The sequence below is a fragment of the Rhinolophus sinicus genome, chromosome 18 (genome assembly GCF_057876585.1).
Source record: "Rhinolophus sinicus isolate RSI-liver-muscle chromosome 18, RSI-T2T, whole genome shotgun sequence".
Classification (NCBI taxonomy): Eukaryota; Metazoa; Chordata; class Mammalia; order Chiroptera; family Rhinolophidae; genus Rhinolophus; species Rhinolophus sinicus.
The window spans coordinates 27,144,560-27,159,640 of NC_142518.1; the positions used below are offsets into that span (position 1 = coordinate 27,144,560).

Consider the following 15,081-nt stretch of genomic DNA (forward strand, 5'->3'; position numbering starts at 1 on the left):
AACAATATCATTCATCTCACTGACATGAAGCTGTAGTTTTTCTTTTTACCACCTCTAACATAATGTTCTAAATACTATGTTGGACCTTTATTTTTGAATCACCAAAATTGGTCATCTGTGTGGTTTCTTAATGTACATTTTGTGGTCTATAAGGGATAAAATTGGGAGAACATAGCTATAGAGTGAACACAATGGCATAGGTTAGAAATCCGATGTTGAACAAACCCTGTATTTAAATAGGCAAAGGAAGAGAGTCCTGCACATGAGTCTGAAAACAGGCAAAAAGATAGCTTTATGATATGAACAAGGAGGAAAGCGAGCCTTTGGGGGAGGACACGGTGAACAGTAGCAGATGAAATTGAGAGGTTGCTTAAGATAATGATTAAAAATTCCCTGCTGCATTGGACAACAAAGATGCCAGAAGCACTTTCAGAGCATGGTGGTAGTGATGACTGGGGATGTTCATTAGGTGGGCCTTGGTTCAATGAGCTAAACTAATGGAAGAAAGTGGCGACAGTGAGGGTAGAAAACTTCATCTCAAGAGTTGTAACTGGTAGAGGGAACAGATAAAAGAAGCAATGGGAGTTCAAATTTGGGAGAGCCCCCTAAAAGCTGAGCATATAAGTGAGCATGTGTTGATATTGCTGAAAAGGAACATGTCAGAGGGAGAAGTTAAAGATCCAAAAGCTAAAAAGGACAACTGATGCAGAACTGTCCCCAAGAAGATGAGAAGGCCTGATGTAGTATAGAGAAGGGATAGCTCATCTATTGTGGCTCTAGAGAAGGAAGAAAAGTAAGTGCAGATGCAAGAGCTTTTGGCCACGTGGTAGGACACAGCAGTGTTCTCACTGAGATGTCATCCTTTGCTCTTTGAAGTAAAGAGGAGGGATCTTCGGAGAAAAACTAGCACATAGGCTGAGAGGGAAAGAGGTTTGATAAAGATGATTAAGAAGCCACAAGCCACTACGGATAGTGAGAATTAGAAGACAAGGAAAACCGGGCATTCTGGGCCTGCGGACTTCATCTTTAAATTAGGAACAGGTACATGTCAGGTTTCCTGGAACCCCTGGCCGTGATCCCCATGGATGATGTGTGCTGTGGCTTTAGAGCCGAGACTCAATTCATGCTGTGTCTTCTACCACCAGGAAACTCTCCTGTAGCCTCAGTTTCTTCCTGGAGGTTTCTCTCCACCACCTGTCTTAACTGAAGCTCATATTTTCACCCCCCAAATCAGGAGGACCTTGTGGTCCTCTTTAATAGGAGCTGCTGCTTAACAAGCTCGAATGCTTCTTTTTAAATTGTTTTCTCTCTTCCTTCCTTTTAAACATATATTTTTTCTTTTTTTGTAATTCTTACCTTGTGGAGTGAAATTATATTCTTTTCACAACAAATCTGTGGTCTTAATACCATTTAGACTTAAATGACTGCAAGAAGTTTTATTATGGTGATAAACATTTATGGTATGTTTGAAATATGTTTATTATTTATATCCTTCCACTTAAACAATCTGTTCCATGGAAATGTAACCTTCTGAAAAATTAAATCTGATCTGACTTTTGTTGACTCCTACTTAAATTAATTGTGCTTTCTATGCCAATTGGAAAAAATAGGTTAAAATAATAATTTAAAAAAAATCTGTTATTGAAAACTAATAAGCCAAATATAATAGCAAAAATTATGTGGAACTGAAAGTGTATATGATAAGGATTGGATAGCACTCAATGTATGTAATTATGTATTATTGTGATTTATAATAAGAACTATATTTGGTCTTCCTTCCCATTTCTGGCTCCTAAAATCCTTTGGGATTTCTAAGTGATTAGAGTGTGATAAAGATTATCTTTTGTTATGTTAATAAGGTGGGTTTTAGACTTCACCTAAGCCACCTAAAGATGGGGGCTGATTACCTGAGGAACCAACCATGTAATTAAAGGGGTGGGAGCTATCATTCCTGCCCCTCTGACCTCCTGGGATGGGAGAGGGGCTGGAGGTTGACTCAGTTGATTTGTTCAGTTATGTGTATGTAATGAAGTCTCCATAAAAACCCATGAAGGACATGGTGGGAGAACTTCCAGGTTGGTGAACATGTGGAGATTTGGGGAGAGTGGTGTATCTGGAGAAGACATGGAAGCTCTGTGCCCTTTCCCCATGCATCTCTTCCATCTTCTTGTTCCTGAATTATGTCCTTTAATAATAAACCAGTGATCTAGTAAATAAAATGTTTCTCTGTTTTGTGAGCCACTGTAGTAAATCAACAGAACCCAACGAGGGGGTCGTAGAAACCTCTGATTTATAGCTAGTTTGTCAGAAGTATAGGTGACAACCTGAACTTGCAACTGGCATCTCAGCTGGGTTGCTAAGGAACGGGTCTTGGAACCTCCAGTGGATAGTTGATGGGATGGAAGTATAGGAAACAGCCTGGACTTGTGATGGGCATCTGAACTAATGGGGTGGGCGGCACAGTCTTGGAAGGCTGAACACTCAACCTGTGGAATCTGATGCTATCTCCAGGTAGATAATATCAGAATTGAGTTAAATGTTTGGAAGCTCTACTGGTGTTTGAGAATTGCTTGGTTTTGTGGGGAAACACCTACTGCCACACACACACACACATACACAAACACACATTGGAAATTGGTGGCCAGAATCCTTAGGTAATAAGCTGCTGTTTATAAATCACATAGTTTGGTACCTTATAGACTAGATGCTATGGAAACAAAAAGTTGGAAACTGAAAATGAGCATTAGAAGTTATCTGTTCTTTTACTCTTGAATGGATGTAATAAACCAGAAAATACTAATACTGATGCCTGCCATATTTTATCGGTCATATTTTTTCATTTACTCTTCAAATTTTCACTTTGCCATTCGGGTCTCATAAATGTTATTTTTCTCTCCTTTACCCAATTTCAGGTTCTGGTACTTTCCCGGGTTGTAACACGTCCCAGAAATAATTCATCTCCCAGATATATGCGAAATTCACCAAAAGTCAATCCTTATTTTAAATCCAGCAACATATATTCGAATCCTGAAAGGGTTTTGCTTAGTTGGATGAACACAAATTATGAGAATACCCGACACATTATATGGAAAAACATTCACAAAGGTGAGAAATATTTTCTTTAACTAAATTATTGCAAATTGTAGTATGACAGTGTTTACGTAGCCTTGGAATAGGACTCAGAATTCTTGGATTCTAGACATGACTACAGCACTTACGCTCTGTTCCGCAAAAAGCATGTTCCTTACCATCTTCAAGGTCAGTTTCCTTACATGTAAAATGGAAAGAAAAGATGCTTCTTCAATTTCTTTTGAAGAATAAATGATAAAAATCATGTAGAGATGCTCTAGAAATGCATGGTAGCCTTCTTAATATCATTGCTAGCATTTTCAGCTCTATAAAGTATTAAATTGAAGTGATACTGCTCAAACCTTGTACATAATTAGTTGAGATCAAGTGAAAATGGACTAGACAATATCTTACATGTCCTTGTGCCAGTCATGTTGGAAATCACTAAGTACAGTAATGCTTCCTGTGGGGGGAGGGTCATATTAGGTTCATACGAGGTCTGACAGTTGAGTCCCCAAACTTGTTGCAACGATGTTGCTAACCTGTTTTTATATCAGAGGGATTATTTGTTATGAATTTGTACCAACTGGACAAACAGTTTAACCAAGTTTACTAGTTTACTGTTTGGAAGTGCTGAAAAGGCTGCGTGAAAAAGTTAAGACGACCTGAAGTTTTCGCCAACAATTCATGGCTCTTGCACCACGACAATGCAACAGCTCACACGGCACTGTCTGTGAGGGAGGTTTTAGCCAGTAAACAAATAACTGCATTGTTGCATTGGAACACCCTCCCTACTCACCTGGTCTGGCCCCCAATGACTTATTTCTTTACCTGAAGATAAAGGAAATATTGAAAGGAAGACATTTTGATGATGTTCAGGACATTAAGGTTAAGATGACAACAGCTCTGATGGCCATTCCAGAAAAAGAGTTCCAAAATTGCTTTGAAGGGTGGACTAGGTGCTGGCATTTGGTGCACAGCTTCCCAAGGGGAGTACTTCGAAGGTGACCATAGTGGTATTCGGCAGTGAGGTATATAGCACTTTTTCTAGGATGAGTTTGCGAACTTCTTTGTCAGACCTCGTATGTCAAGACAAGAGGTTATTCATAGACCTGCTCCAGTGTGCAGGAGGACACTCCTTGGTTCTGCTCTTGAGGAATGAGGCTCTATGTTTCTACCCCAACAGCATTAAACTCTTTGAAAGTCATCCCATTTGCTAGTATAACCATGTATTTTTTTTCTTCATCATAAGCATTGTTTTATCATGATGAAGAAATATACATGTTGGTTGTTTCTTTGGCTTCAGTTTAGCTCCCCTCTTCCAAGTACATACAAACCTGTTATGTTCATAAGGAGTTGCGTTTTAACATATAATAATTAGGTTTATTTTTTATACTGAACCCTCAGAATTTAAACTTTAGAAGTAAGAAAGATTAGGAGTATGCTTAAAATTACACTTTGAATTACAGTGCCTCTTACCTTAAAACCGTTACTTTAGCAAACATAGTGACATCAAGCTTGAAAGAGATATATTGATGTATTGGTATTAGAGAACAGTAGAACAATTAGAACAATTTGACTGAACCTGTAATTTAATAAGATTCACATCTTATAAAAATGTATTTGGTCCATTTAAAAATATAAAGGTGCAAATAATTTGATTACTGAGGAGTAACACCTTAACCAGTGTTATAAATATGTACATATATTAGAAATTAATATGTTCGTTTGTTATAAAATTATTATTGTTCTGTTTTTACCAAGAGAATGGTCCATACAAGTTCATTTTAAAGAGTTTCCTGCATTTTTTAGAATAATATAGGCACTGGCCCCTTTGCTGTTCATATTAAAAATTTTTTGACTCTTTATTCTTTTTTTTTTTTCCGCCTGTATTCCCAACCTCTTCTCTGGCAACCATCAGTTTGTTCTATATCTGTAGGTCTGTTTCTGTTTTATTTTGTTTATTTGCTTGTTGTTTTTTTATATATATATTTCGTATGTAAATGAAATCGTACAGTATTTGTCTTTCTCTCTCTGACTTCACTAAGGATCATACCCTCTACTTCCATCTATGTTGTCCCAAATGGGAAGATTTCATTCTATTTATGGCTGAGTAATATTCCATTTTTTTTTTGTGTGTGTGTGTACGTGTGTACACACCACATCTTTTTTTTTTCTGTCTACTTTATTACTTTTTCAATTGAAGTTTATTCGGGTGACAATTGTTAGTAAAGTTACATAGATTTCAGGTGTGCAATTCTGCAATACATCATCTGTATATCACATTGTGTTTTCACCACCCAGAGTCAGTTCTCCTTCCATCACCATATATTTGATCCCCTTTACTCTGATCTATCACCCCCCTCTCCCCTTAGTCTCTGGTTACCACTAATCTATTGTCTGTGTCTATGAGCTTTTGTTTTTTCATTTGTTTGTGTTGTTCTTTTGTTGTTTTCAGTTTTACATACCACATGTCAGTGAAATGATATGGTTCTCAACTTTTTCTGTCTGACTTACTTTGCTTAGCATAATAATCTCAAGATCCATCCATGTTGTCACAAATGGTACTATTTTATCTTTTCTTACTGCAGAATAGTATTCCATTGTGTATATATACCACAACTTCTTTATCCAGTCATCTATGGAAGGACACTTTGGTTGTTTTCCATGTCTTGGCCACTGTAAATAAAGCTGTAGTGAACATCAGAATACATATATCTTTATGGATAAATGTTTTCAGATATTTTGGGTAGATACACAGGAGAGGGATTTCTGGGTCATATGGTAATTCTATTCTTAATTTTTGAGGAACCTCCACACTGCTTTCCATAGTGACTGCACCAATCTGCATTCCCACCAACAGTGTATGAGGGTTCCTTTTTCTCCACAGCCTCTCCAACATTTGTTACTATTTGTCTTGTTGATGATAGCCATTCTAACTGGTGTGAGGTGATATGTCACTGTGGTTTTTATTTGCATTTCCCTGATGCTCAGTGATGTTGAGCATTTTTTCATATGTCTTTTGGAAATTTGTATGTCCTCTTTGGAGAAATGTCTCTTCAGGTTCTCTGCCCATTTTTAAATTGCATTGTTTGTTTCTTTGTTTTTGAGTTGTACAAGTTCCTTATATATTTTGGATATTAGGCTCTTATCAGAGCTGCTGTTTGCAAAAATCTCCCATTTGGTTGGTTGCCTCTTTATTTTGTCGATGGTTTCTTTTGCCATGCAGAAGTTTTTAATTTGATATAGTCCCATTCATTTATGTTAGCTTTTCCTTCCCTTGCCTTTAAAGTCAAATTCATGAAATGCTCTTTGAACCCAAGGTCCATAAGTTTAGTACCTATGTTTTCTTCTATGCAGTTTATTGTTTCAGGTCTTATGTTTCGGTCTTTGATCCATTTTGAGTTAATTTTGGTACACGGTGACAGTCTAGTTTCATTCTTTTGCACATATACACATCTTTATCCATTCATATATCGATAGACACCTGGTTTGCTTCCATATCCTGGCTATGGTAAATAATGCAACAGTGAATATAGGGGTCCTTGTATCTTTTTGAATCAATGTTATTGTTTTCTTTGGATAAATTCCCAGAGTGGAATTGCTGGGTCATATGGCAGTTCTATTTTTCATTTTTTGAAGAATCTCTATATTGTTTTTCATAGTGGCTACACCAATTTACAGTCCCAGCAATAGTGTTATAAGGGTTCCTTTTTCTTTACATCCTCACCAAAACTAATTTTTTGTCGACTTTTTGATAATAGCTGTTCTAACGGGTGTGAGGTGTTATCTCATTGTGGTTTTGATTTGCATTTCCATGATGATTAGTGATGAGCATCTTTCCATGTCTGTTGACCATTTGTATGTCTTCTTTGGAGAAATGTCTATTCAGGTCCTATGCCTGTTGTTTAATTGGATGTTCTTTTGTGTGTGTGATGTTGAGTTTTATGTGTTCCTTATATATTTTGGACATTAACCTGTTATTGCATATACGTGTATCATATGTTCTCCTATTCAGTAGGTTGTCTTTTCATTTTACTGATGGTTTCCTTTGCTGTGCAGAAAATTCTTCATTTTATGCTGTTCCATTTATTTATTTTTCCTTTTGTTGCCCTTGCCTGAAGAGGCATGTCGAAGAAGATAATTGCTAAGACTGGTGCAAAGAGTTGCTGCCTGTGTTTTCATCTAGGAGTTTCCTGGTTTCAGGTCTTACATTTAAGTCTTTAATCCATTTTCAGTTTATTTTTGTCTATGGTGTATAAAAGTGGTCCAGTTTCAGTTGTTTGCATGTATCTGTCCAGTTTTCACAGTACCACTTATTGAAGAGACTGTCATTTCTCCATTTAATGTTCTTGCCTCCTTTGTCATATATTAATTGGCCACATAAGCAAGGGTTTATTTCTGGGCTCTCTGTTCTATTCCATTGATCTATATGTCTGTTTTTTGTGCCACTACCACACTGTTTTGATTATTGTAGCATTGTAGTAGACTTTGAAATCAAGAAGCATGATACCTCCCACTTCGTTCTCTTTTCTCAACATTGCTTTGGCTTTTTGTGGTCTTTTGTGGTGCCATACAAATTTTAGGATTATTCATTCTAGTTCTGAGAAGAATGCCATTGGTGTTTTGATAGGGATTGTATTGAGTCTATATTTTACTTGGGTAGTATGGACATTTTAATAATATTAATCCTTGCAATTCATGAGCATAGTATATCTTTCCATTATTTGTATCCTGTTCGATTTCTTTTTTCAATGTCTTAATAATTTTCAGAGTATAGGATTTTCACCTCCTTAGTTAAATTTTCCTAAGTTGTTTTTTTTATGCAATTGTAGATGAGATTGTTTTCTTATTTTCTCCTTCTGATTATTTGTGATTAGTGTATAGAAATACAATAGATTTCTCTATATTTTGTATCCTGCAACTTTACTGAATGCCATTATTCTAGTAGTTTTTTGGTGGAGTATTTTGGGTTTTCTATATAGAGTATTATGTTACCTGAATATAGGGATAGTTATTTAGTTCTTCCTTTCTGATTTGGATGGCTTTTATTTCTTTTTCTTGTCTAATTGCTTTGACTAGGACTTTAAATACTATGTTGAATAAAAGTGATAAAAGTGGACGTCTTTGTCTTATTCCTGATCTTAGAGGAAATGCATTCAGCTTTTCACCATTGAGTATGATATTAGCTCTTTGCTATTTTTTAAACTACTGGCAGCCATGGGTTTTAAAAAGCTTTTGTACTTCCTATTCTTTCTGTTTGGAACATTTTTTTCCTTGATAACTTTATGATTCCCTTTTCCACTTCACTCAAGTCCCTGCTTCAATATCACTTTGAGAAGCTTTGCCAGTGACCTCTCTGAAATAGCATATCCTTCAGTTCTTCTCTTTCTTGCTCTGTTTTTCTCACTAGCATTTTTTTCAAAATAACTACCAAATACTGTTTGAACAAATAAGTGAATGAATAAATGACTGAATAAAAAGACACGTTCAGGTCTTATACATTTTTCTACCCTATTCCAGATCATTGAATATAGATTAGCTTACAATTTTTACTTTCTAGTACAAATGCAGCGGTCAGTTTGAATGGTTGCGTTTGAAGGAGGCACTTTTCACCTTCAGTACCCACGTATAAGTTTTGTGGTTAGTAACTGTGGAAGTCCATTAGGAGAAGCTCTGTAAAAGATTTCACTTAGGTTAACTTAGACTGAGAAAAAGTCATGGTTAGAGCCCCAGGTTTTTACTTCTCAACATTGACACTTATTCTACTTACCCCTACTTAATTGGTGAGGTTTGACAATTCTTAACAGCTTGGTGCAGTGGATTTGTGAAGGTTAGATGGATAGAGCTATACTCCACACCTTTTGTTTGAGAAACTGAGGATGAAGCCTAGTAATCTGTATTTTAGTAAGACCTCCACGTGTGTCTGATACATACTAAAGTAGTAGAAATAGACAATAGTGTCACAAAAAGTGTTTTCATTAGTGCTTTTAACTTGTCACAGAATATTTGTTCACCAGTTACATTTCCAAAAAATCCCTCCTTTAAACAACAATTCCTTTGAAGTAATAATGGCTGAGGATTTCCCCCAATTAATGTCAGACATCAAATCACAGATCCAGGAAGCTCAGAGAATACCAAGCAGGATAAATGTTAATTTAAAAAAATACCTATATATCTAGGTATATTATATTCAAAATGTAGAAAAATCTAAAATAAAGAAAAAAAATTCTAAAGAAGCCAAAGGAAAGCCAAAGAACAGCCACCTTATAGAGAGGAAGAAAAATAAGAATTATATCCAACTTGTCAGAAATCATGCAATCAGGAAGAGAGTGGCATTATATCTTTAAAGTGTTGAGAGAAAAAGACTCACTAACCTAGAATTCTGTGCCCTGTGAAATTACCATTCAATAGTGAAGGAGAAAACATTGCAGAGAATAGACAGTGGGCCTTGCTTTCACATTTTCTGGGTAAGCTAATCATTTGGCAGCTTGCAGCATCATCCTCACAGACAGTCTGTCCTTGATCACCTCGATAGGGCAACAAATAAAGAACTTTTTAGTTGTTTATGGATTCTCCAGAAACTCTTGAGAGTTTAACAGTGGAGCCAAGAGAACAGATTGTTTCAATATTACATATCTGGTGAGGTCTTTTTATCAGCAACTCGACCTTCGTTAGGGCAGGTCTGATACATTTCTCTCATTAGAATTTCTTTGCAATGATGGACCTTGGAAGGATGTGACAAGTGAGGGAGGCTTCCGCTTGATAGCAGAAGGCATGTTGGAGAGTATCATGCAGTAAAACTGGAAATTAGTTGACTCAGAGGTCCAGCCATTCAGGACTTTGAATATCAGGACAGTGTTTTGGGACTTCATTCTATTGGCCTTGAAGAATCGTGGGAGATGGCTGAGCTGGTGACTCTGTCACCTGAAAAATAATACCGACTAGCTGTTTCGTCACCATAAAGGATTCATTCGGGAAAAAGAAAGGGTTGCAATCTTGTGCATGCAGACATGGCAAGCCATGTGCACACTCTGTATGCCAAGATGGAGGGGTGTTTATAGAAGGGAAAATAAAGTTAAGGAAAGAGGATGTTAGAACCATAGAGCTTTATTATAAACATGGAGTTCTTCCTTTAGGATTCTTGTGTGTAGGGTTCTCAGGATTACATAGAATGTGAGTACTTCCATAAGCCCCAAATCCTCCCTAAGAGCTTTTTGACTGGTTATGTTTGCTTCAAGTTCTAGTTAGTGTTTATCAACTGCTGTGATAAAATGGGCATTTGGTCTGCCAGCAGCAAGTCCATGGATTGAAGTTGCACTGAAGTCATGTGCTTTTGATCAGCACACCTGAATTTCGCACCAAGAGCAAACTGAAATGTGCTAACCCTGGACTTTCTATGAATTTGCCCAAGAGTACATGGTGCATGGCAGTCAATCAAAGTTTGATAAAGTTATTATACATTTCCAAACTATAGGTAGTTACTGGGAGCCACAGTTAAAAAAAAAAAAAACAAAAAAAAAAAAAAAAAAAAAAAAAAAAAACTCATCCTGTGTTTCTAAAACCATAACATGGGGATTTATTCTAAGTGTTGTAAAAGTCAAAAAGTAATTTTCTTGTGATAAGTGTACACCTGTCTCATTTAAATAGAGGACCTTTTTAGTACTTGCCAGGAGGTACATTTACTTTTATATACTCATCCTTCTGTTCCAGGTAGCTATTTTATTGTATGTGCTTAAGCGCTTTTATCTTTAACACTACAGTTAACATTTTTTCACTGATGAAACAGTTTTTCATACCTTAGTGACAGTATCTTCCTCAGTAGATCATGCCTATGATAAAGTACCCTCCATGCTCTGTGTTATTCCTTTGCACCCTATGTTTCAAATGCTATAGTTGATCGTTAATGGAAATTTTACATCCTGTAATCACCTGGTAATTATGAGAGCAGCAATAGACTATTTTGCAATGTAAATTTAATTTCTGACAGGACTGAGCACTTTCATTTGACTCCAGTTTTAACAAACTCCCCCAAATTGTAGTATTTTGAACTGTCTATTGAAAGGAGCTCTGTTCTACAAATTATGTCTTTTAAACTTATGCTTATTTCAGTGTTTTTTTTCATGCAGTTACAATTATAGTTCTTATGAATGAAAATACTGGTTTTTGTTCTATTTCTTTTACTGGAGCAGAGTTATAAGTGTGTTTGGCAAAATTTATCTTTTATGACTATCTAAAATTTCCCTTGATTTTATTTTTTAAAGTAAATGTTTGGGAGATTATATTGGGCTTTTAGTAATGATATCTATTCTTAAAATTAATGTGGTATTGAGGCCTTATATTTTAATGCATTGTTTATTTCAAATATCTAATTTTCAATTTCATTAAACCAGAAAACAGTCATTACTTTTTTAAAAAAAACCACTTTATATTTTTCCAGAACTTCCAAATTAGCCCGTTAATGTTTAGCATTAAATATTTATCACTAATGTTGCAAGATTGAAGTGCACACAGACAGTAGAAATGATGTAATCTGACATTTTAGTGTGACATCTAGAATGTTTTACTTTGGGAAGGTGACTGTCAGTCAATATGTAGAAGTCATGATTAGTGTGAAGCTCAGCACTAAATTCAGAGAAATGCTAAGCAATCAAACAAATGGGAGAACAGAAAAGTAAACCATTTTCAATGGATTAGCAGTGTGGTTCATTAAATCAAAGTGAACCAAGGCAATAACCATGTGTACTGGAAAAGAAAGGATTTGAAAATTTACCAACAGCCAGACCACATTCTTTCTCTCTTTCATATTCATACCCACTCAGTGTCAACGCCTTCCACCCAGAGACCACTGGGAACACATCTGTAGTTGACCAGATTCCTTTTAGTGCTCATTGAGAAGAGAGACCATACATTATGAAGAATCATGGGGTGTCTCACAGGGAAGGATATTATGAAAGATTTTATAGTATTTGTACATTGGCTAGGTAAATTGGGGAAAGGTTCAAGGAAACAGGGATTTGCCTTGGTTATATGCTGTTAGGGACAGTGGAAATCCTATGATTGAGTAATAATAAGTCTCATCTAGACTCATTAGAGGGAAGTCTTATCTAGACATTAGACTTAATCTAGACTTATCTAGGTAAGACTAGATAAGTCTTATCTAGACTTATCTAGAGGGAAGAGGACTACAGGGAGGCTAATTCTTTCATTGGTAAAGAAACAGTGGTCACTCATAGTAGCCAGGAGAGGGGGATGTTTGGTATTTTGTGATTTACACAATGAGCTTGTTTTTGTCTGTGCTAAGGGAAGATTATGTTATATTGTTTTCTCTCACTTCATCCTGGAGTGACCTGGTATGATATTGTTCTGTGAGACTATTTATGTCCACTAAGAGAATAACGTGACCTAGCTGTGAGTATCAGCTCCGCTCCTACTAGTACCAACGCCCCGCTGATGATACCAGGCAAGCTCTCAGATGACAGGAGCTGTTTTTCCCTTTTTCACTTGCTAAACCACAGTCCCAAAATGGTATCACTCCTGCTAAAAGCCCTGATGCCAAACTTAGATTTAATACCTGATATACTTGCAGTTTCAACCTCTCCCAGAGACATAATCTTAACCAACCAGTCTGGAATTTTCTAATGTACATCAATGAGGTAATTCTGTCAAATGGGCCCTCTCCATCCCTATAGAGAGAAGGGTCTAGATGCATGAAAAAAACCTTCTGGTTCTCCTCCCTCTCAAAAAGACCTTCCTCAAGGAAGACCAAGTAATCCTTCCTTTTCCTTTGTCAATAACTCCTTTGCCCTACCCTTCTTTCTGTAAAAACCTTCCACTTTGTTCAACTCTTGTGGAGCACCCTTCTAATTGCTAGATGGGATGCTGCCTGATTCATGAGTTACCTAATAAAGCCAATTAGATTTTCAGATTTACTCAAGTTGAATTTTTTTTAACACACTCAAACTACCAAATAGAATGTATTAAGAATTATGCCTGAAACTTGACTTCATTTGAAATGAAGCATTAGGGCCTGTAAGAAATTTTAAGTTATTGGCATTAACTACTACTAACATTTTGTGATACTGTGAATTATAATAAGAAATACATATTTGGTCTTCCAGTTTCTAGCACACAGCTTCTAAAAACCTTGGGTTTTCCTAAGTGATGAGAAAGATAAAGGTATCTTTTTTTATGTTAGTGGATGATTTTTGGAAAGCCACTAGGTCACCTAAGGATGGGGGCTGGTTGCCAGCAGAACCAACCCTGGGATTGCAGGGTTGGAACTGTCAGTTCCACCCCCTTGACCTCCAGGGAAGGGAGAGAGCCTGGAAGTTGAATTGATCACCAATGTCTAAGGATTTAATCAATCATGCCTATGTAGTGAAGCCTTCTTAAAAACTCAAAAGCATGGGGTTCAGAGAGCTTCTAGGTTGGTGAATATGTGGAGATGTGGAGGCAGAGGTGTGCCCCAAGAGAACATGGAAGCTCTGTGCCCCTTCCCACATGCTTTGCCCTACACATCTCTTCCATTTGCATGGTCATCTGTGTCCTTTATCATATCTTTCTGAAGTACAAGGAGGGGGTTCTTGGAACGTCTAATCTATAGCAGGTTGGTCAGAAAAACAGGTGTTAAAACTGGGCTTGTGATTGGCCGCTGAAGTAGAGGGTGATCTTGTGGGATTGAGCTTTTTAGCTGTGGAATCTGATGCGATCTTTGGGTAGATTGTGTCAGAATTGAGATGACATTGTGGGATCCCCAGCTGGTGACCCAAGCATTGCTTGGTGGTGGTAGTGATGGTGGTGGTGGTGTGTGTCTGTGTGCTGGGTGGGGAGGTGTCCCTCCACACACACAGTGGAATTGGTCTCAGTACCATTTTACATTTGTAAATGGATGAGAGCATATATTTTAAGAAAAATGGTTATCAACCATTATTTCCTAGCATTTACTAAGTTTAAATAATCAATATTAAAATCAGTGTGCTAATAATCTATAGCTTAACTCTTTTCTCATTGTGGCAGTAGACAATGTAAACATGTAAACATGTAACCAGGTATTGTCTTATCTGACTCAATGTTGAGTCACTATTGACTGACTCAGTATTGACTGGAGTATTAAAGGTCAAGAACCATGAAGTCAGTGTCAGGTTTTTTACAAATATAATAAGAGGGATGATAAATTAATGCACAGAGAGAGAAAACTTTTTTTTTCTTTTTGGTCTTGAATTCATTGACTTTGGTGAATGTTCTTGGATTTATTACGTATATTCTATAATTTCTTTTTCCTTAACTGAATGATAGACATTTGTGTTGTTTGCATTTTGTGGTTATTGTGAATGAAGCCTTTGTGGACATTTGTATGCAAGTCTTTTATAGACATATTTTCATTTCTCTGAGGTAAAAATATAGTGGAATCACTGAGTTGTATGCAAAGTATATTTTAATGTTTTATTGAGATATAATTCTTATACCATAAAATTCATCCATTTAGAGTATATTATTCAATTGTTTTCAATATGATAGAATTGTGCAACCATCATCACAATCTTTTTAAGAACATTTTCATCATCCCATAATAGATATAAGACACCGATTAGCAGTCACTTCTCACTCCCGCAGCACCAGGAAAACACTAATCAGCATTGTGTCTCTATGAATTTGCCTATTCTGGGTATAAATGGAATAATAGAATATATTTGAGACTTTTCTTCACTTATTCTTGGTTCATACATTGACAAGAAATATTCTATTGTATGGCTATGCCACATTTTGTTTATCCATTTATCATTTAATGGATAGTTGGGTTGTTTCTACTTTTTTGGCTATTATAAATAATGCTTCTGTGAGCATTGATGTAAAAATTTTTGTGGACATATGTTTTCATTTTACTTGAGTATTATACAGGAGTGATCTCTGGATCATATAACTGCATGCTTAACATTTTGAGACATTTCAAAATAATTTTCTGAAGTGTCTGCACCGTTTCACTTTCCCACCATCAATGTATGAAGTTCC

At 36.4% G+C, this 15,081-nt stretch overlaps 1 protein-coding gene across 1 annotated transcript in view; it reads left to right on the top strand.

Annotated features, from left to right (window-relative positions):
• Window positions 1-15,081, top strand: part of CFAP47 (cilia and flagella associated protein 47) — a 372,118-nt gene that overhangs the window by 162,530 nt on the left and 194,507 nt on the right. Inside the window, exon 33 of the mRNA XM_088794865.1 lies at window positions 2,913-3,105. Within this exon, the coding sequence (XP_088650991.1) occupies window positions 2,913-3,105 (193 nt within the window). The remainder of the gene's footprint in view (window positions 1-2,912; window positions 3,106-15,081) is intronic.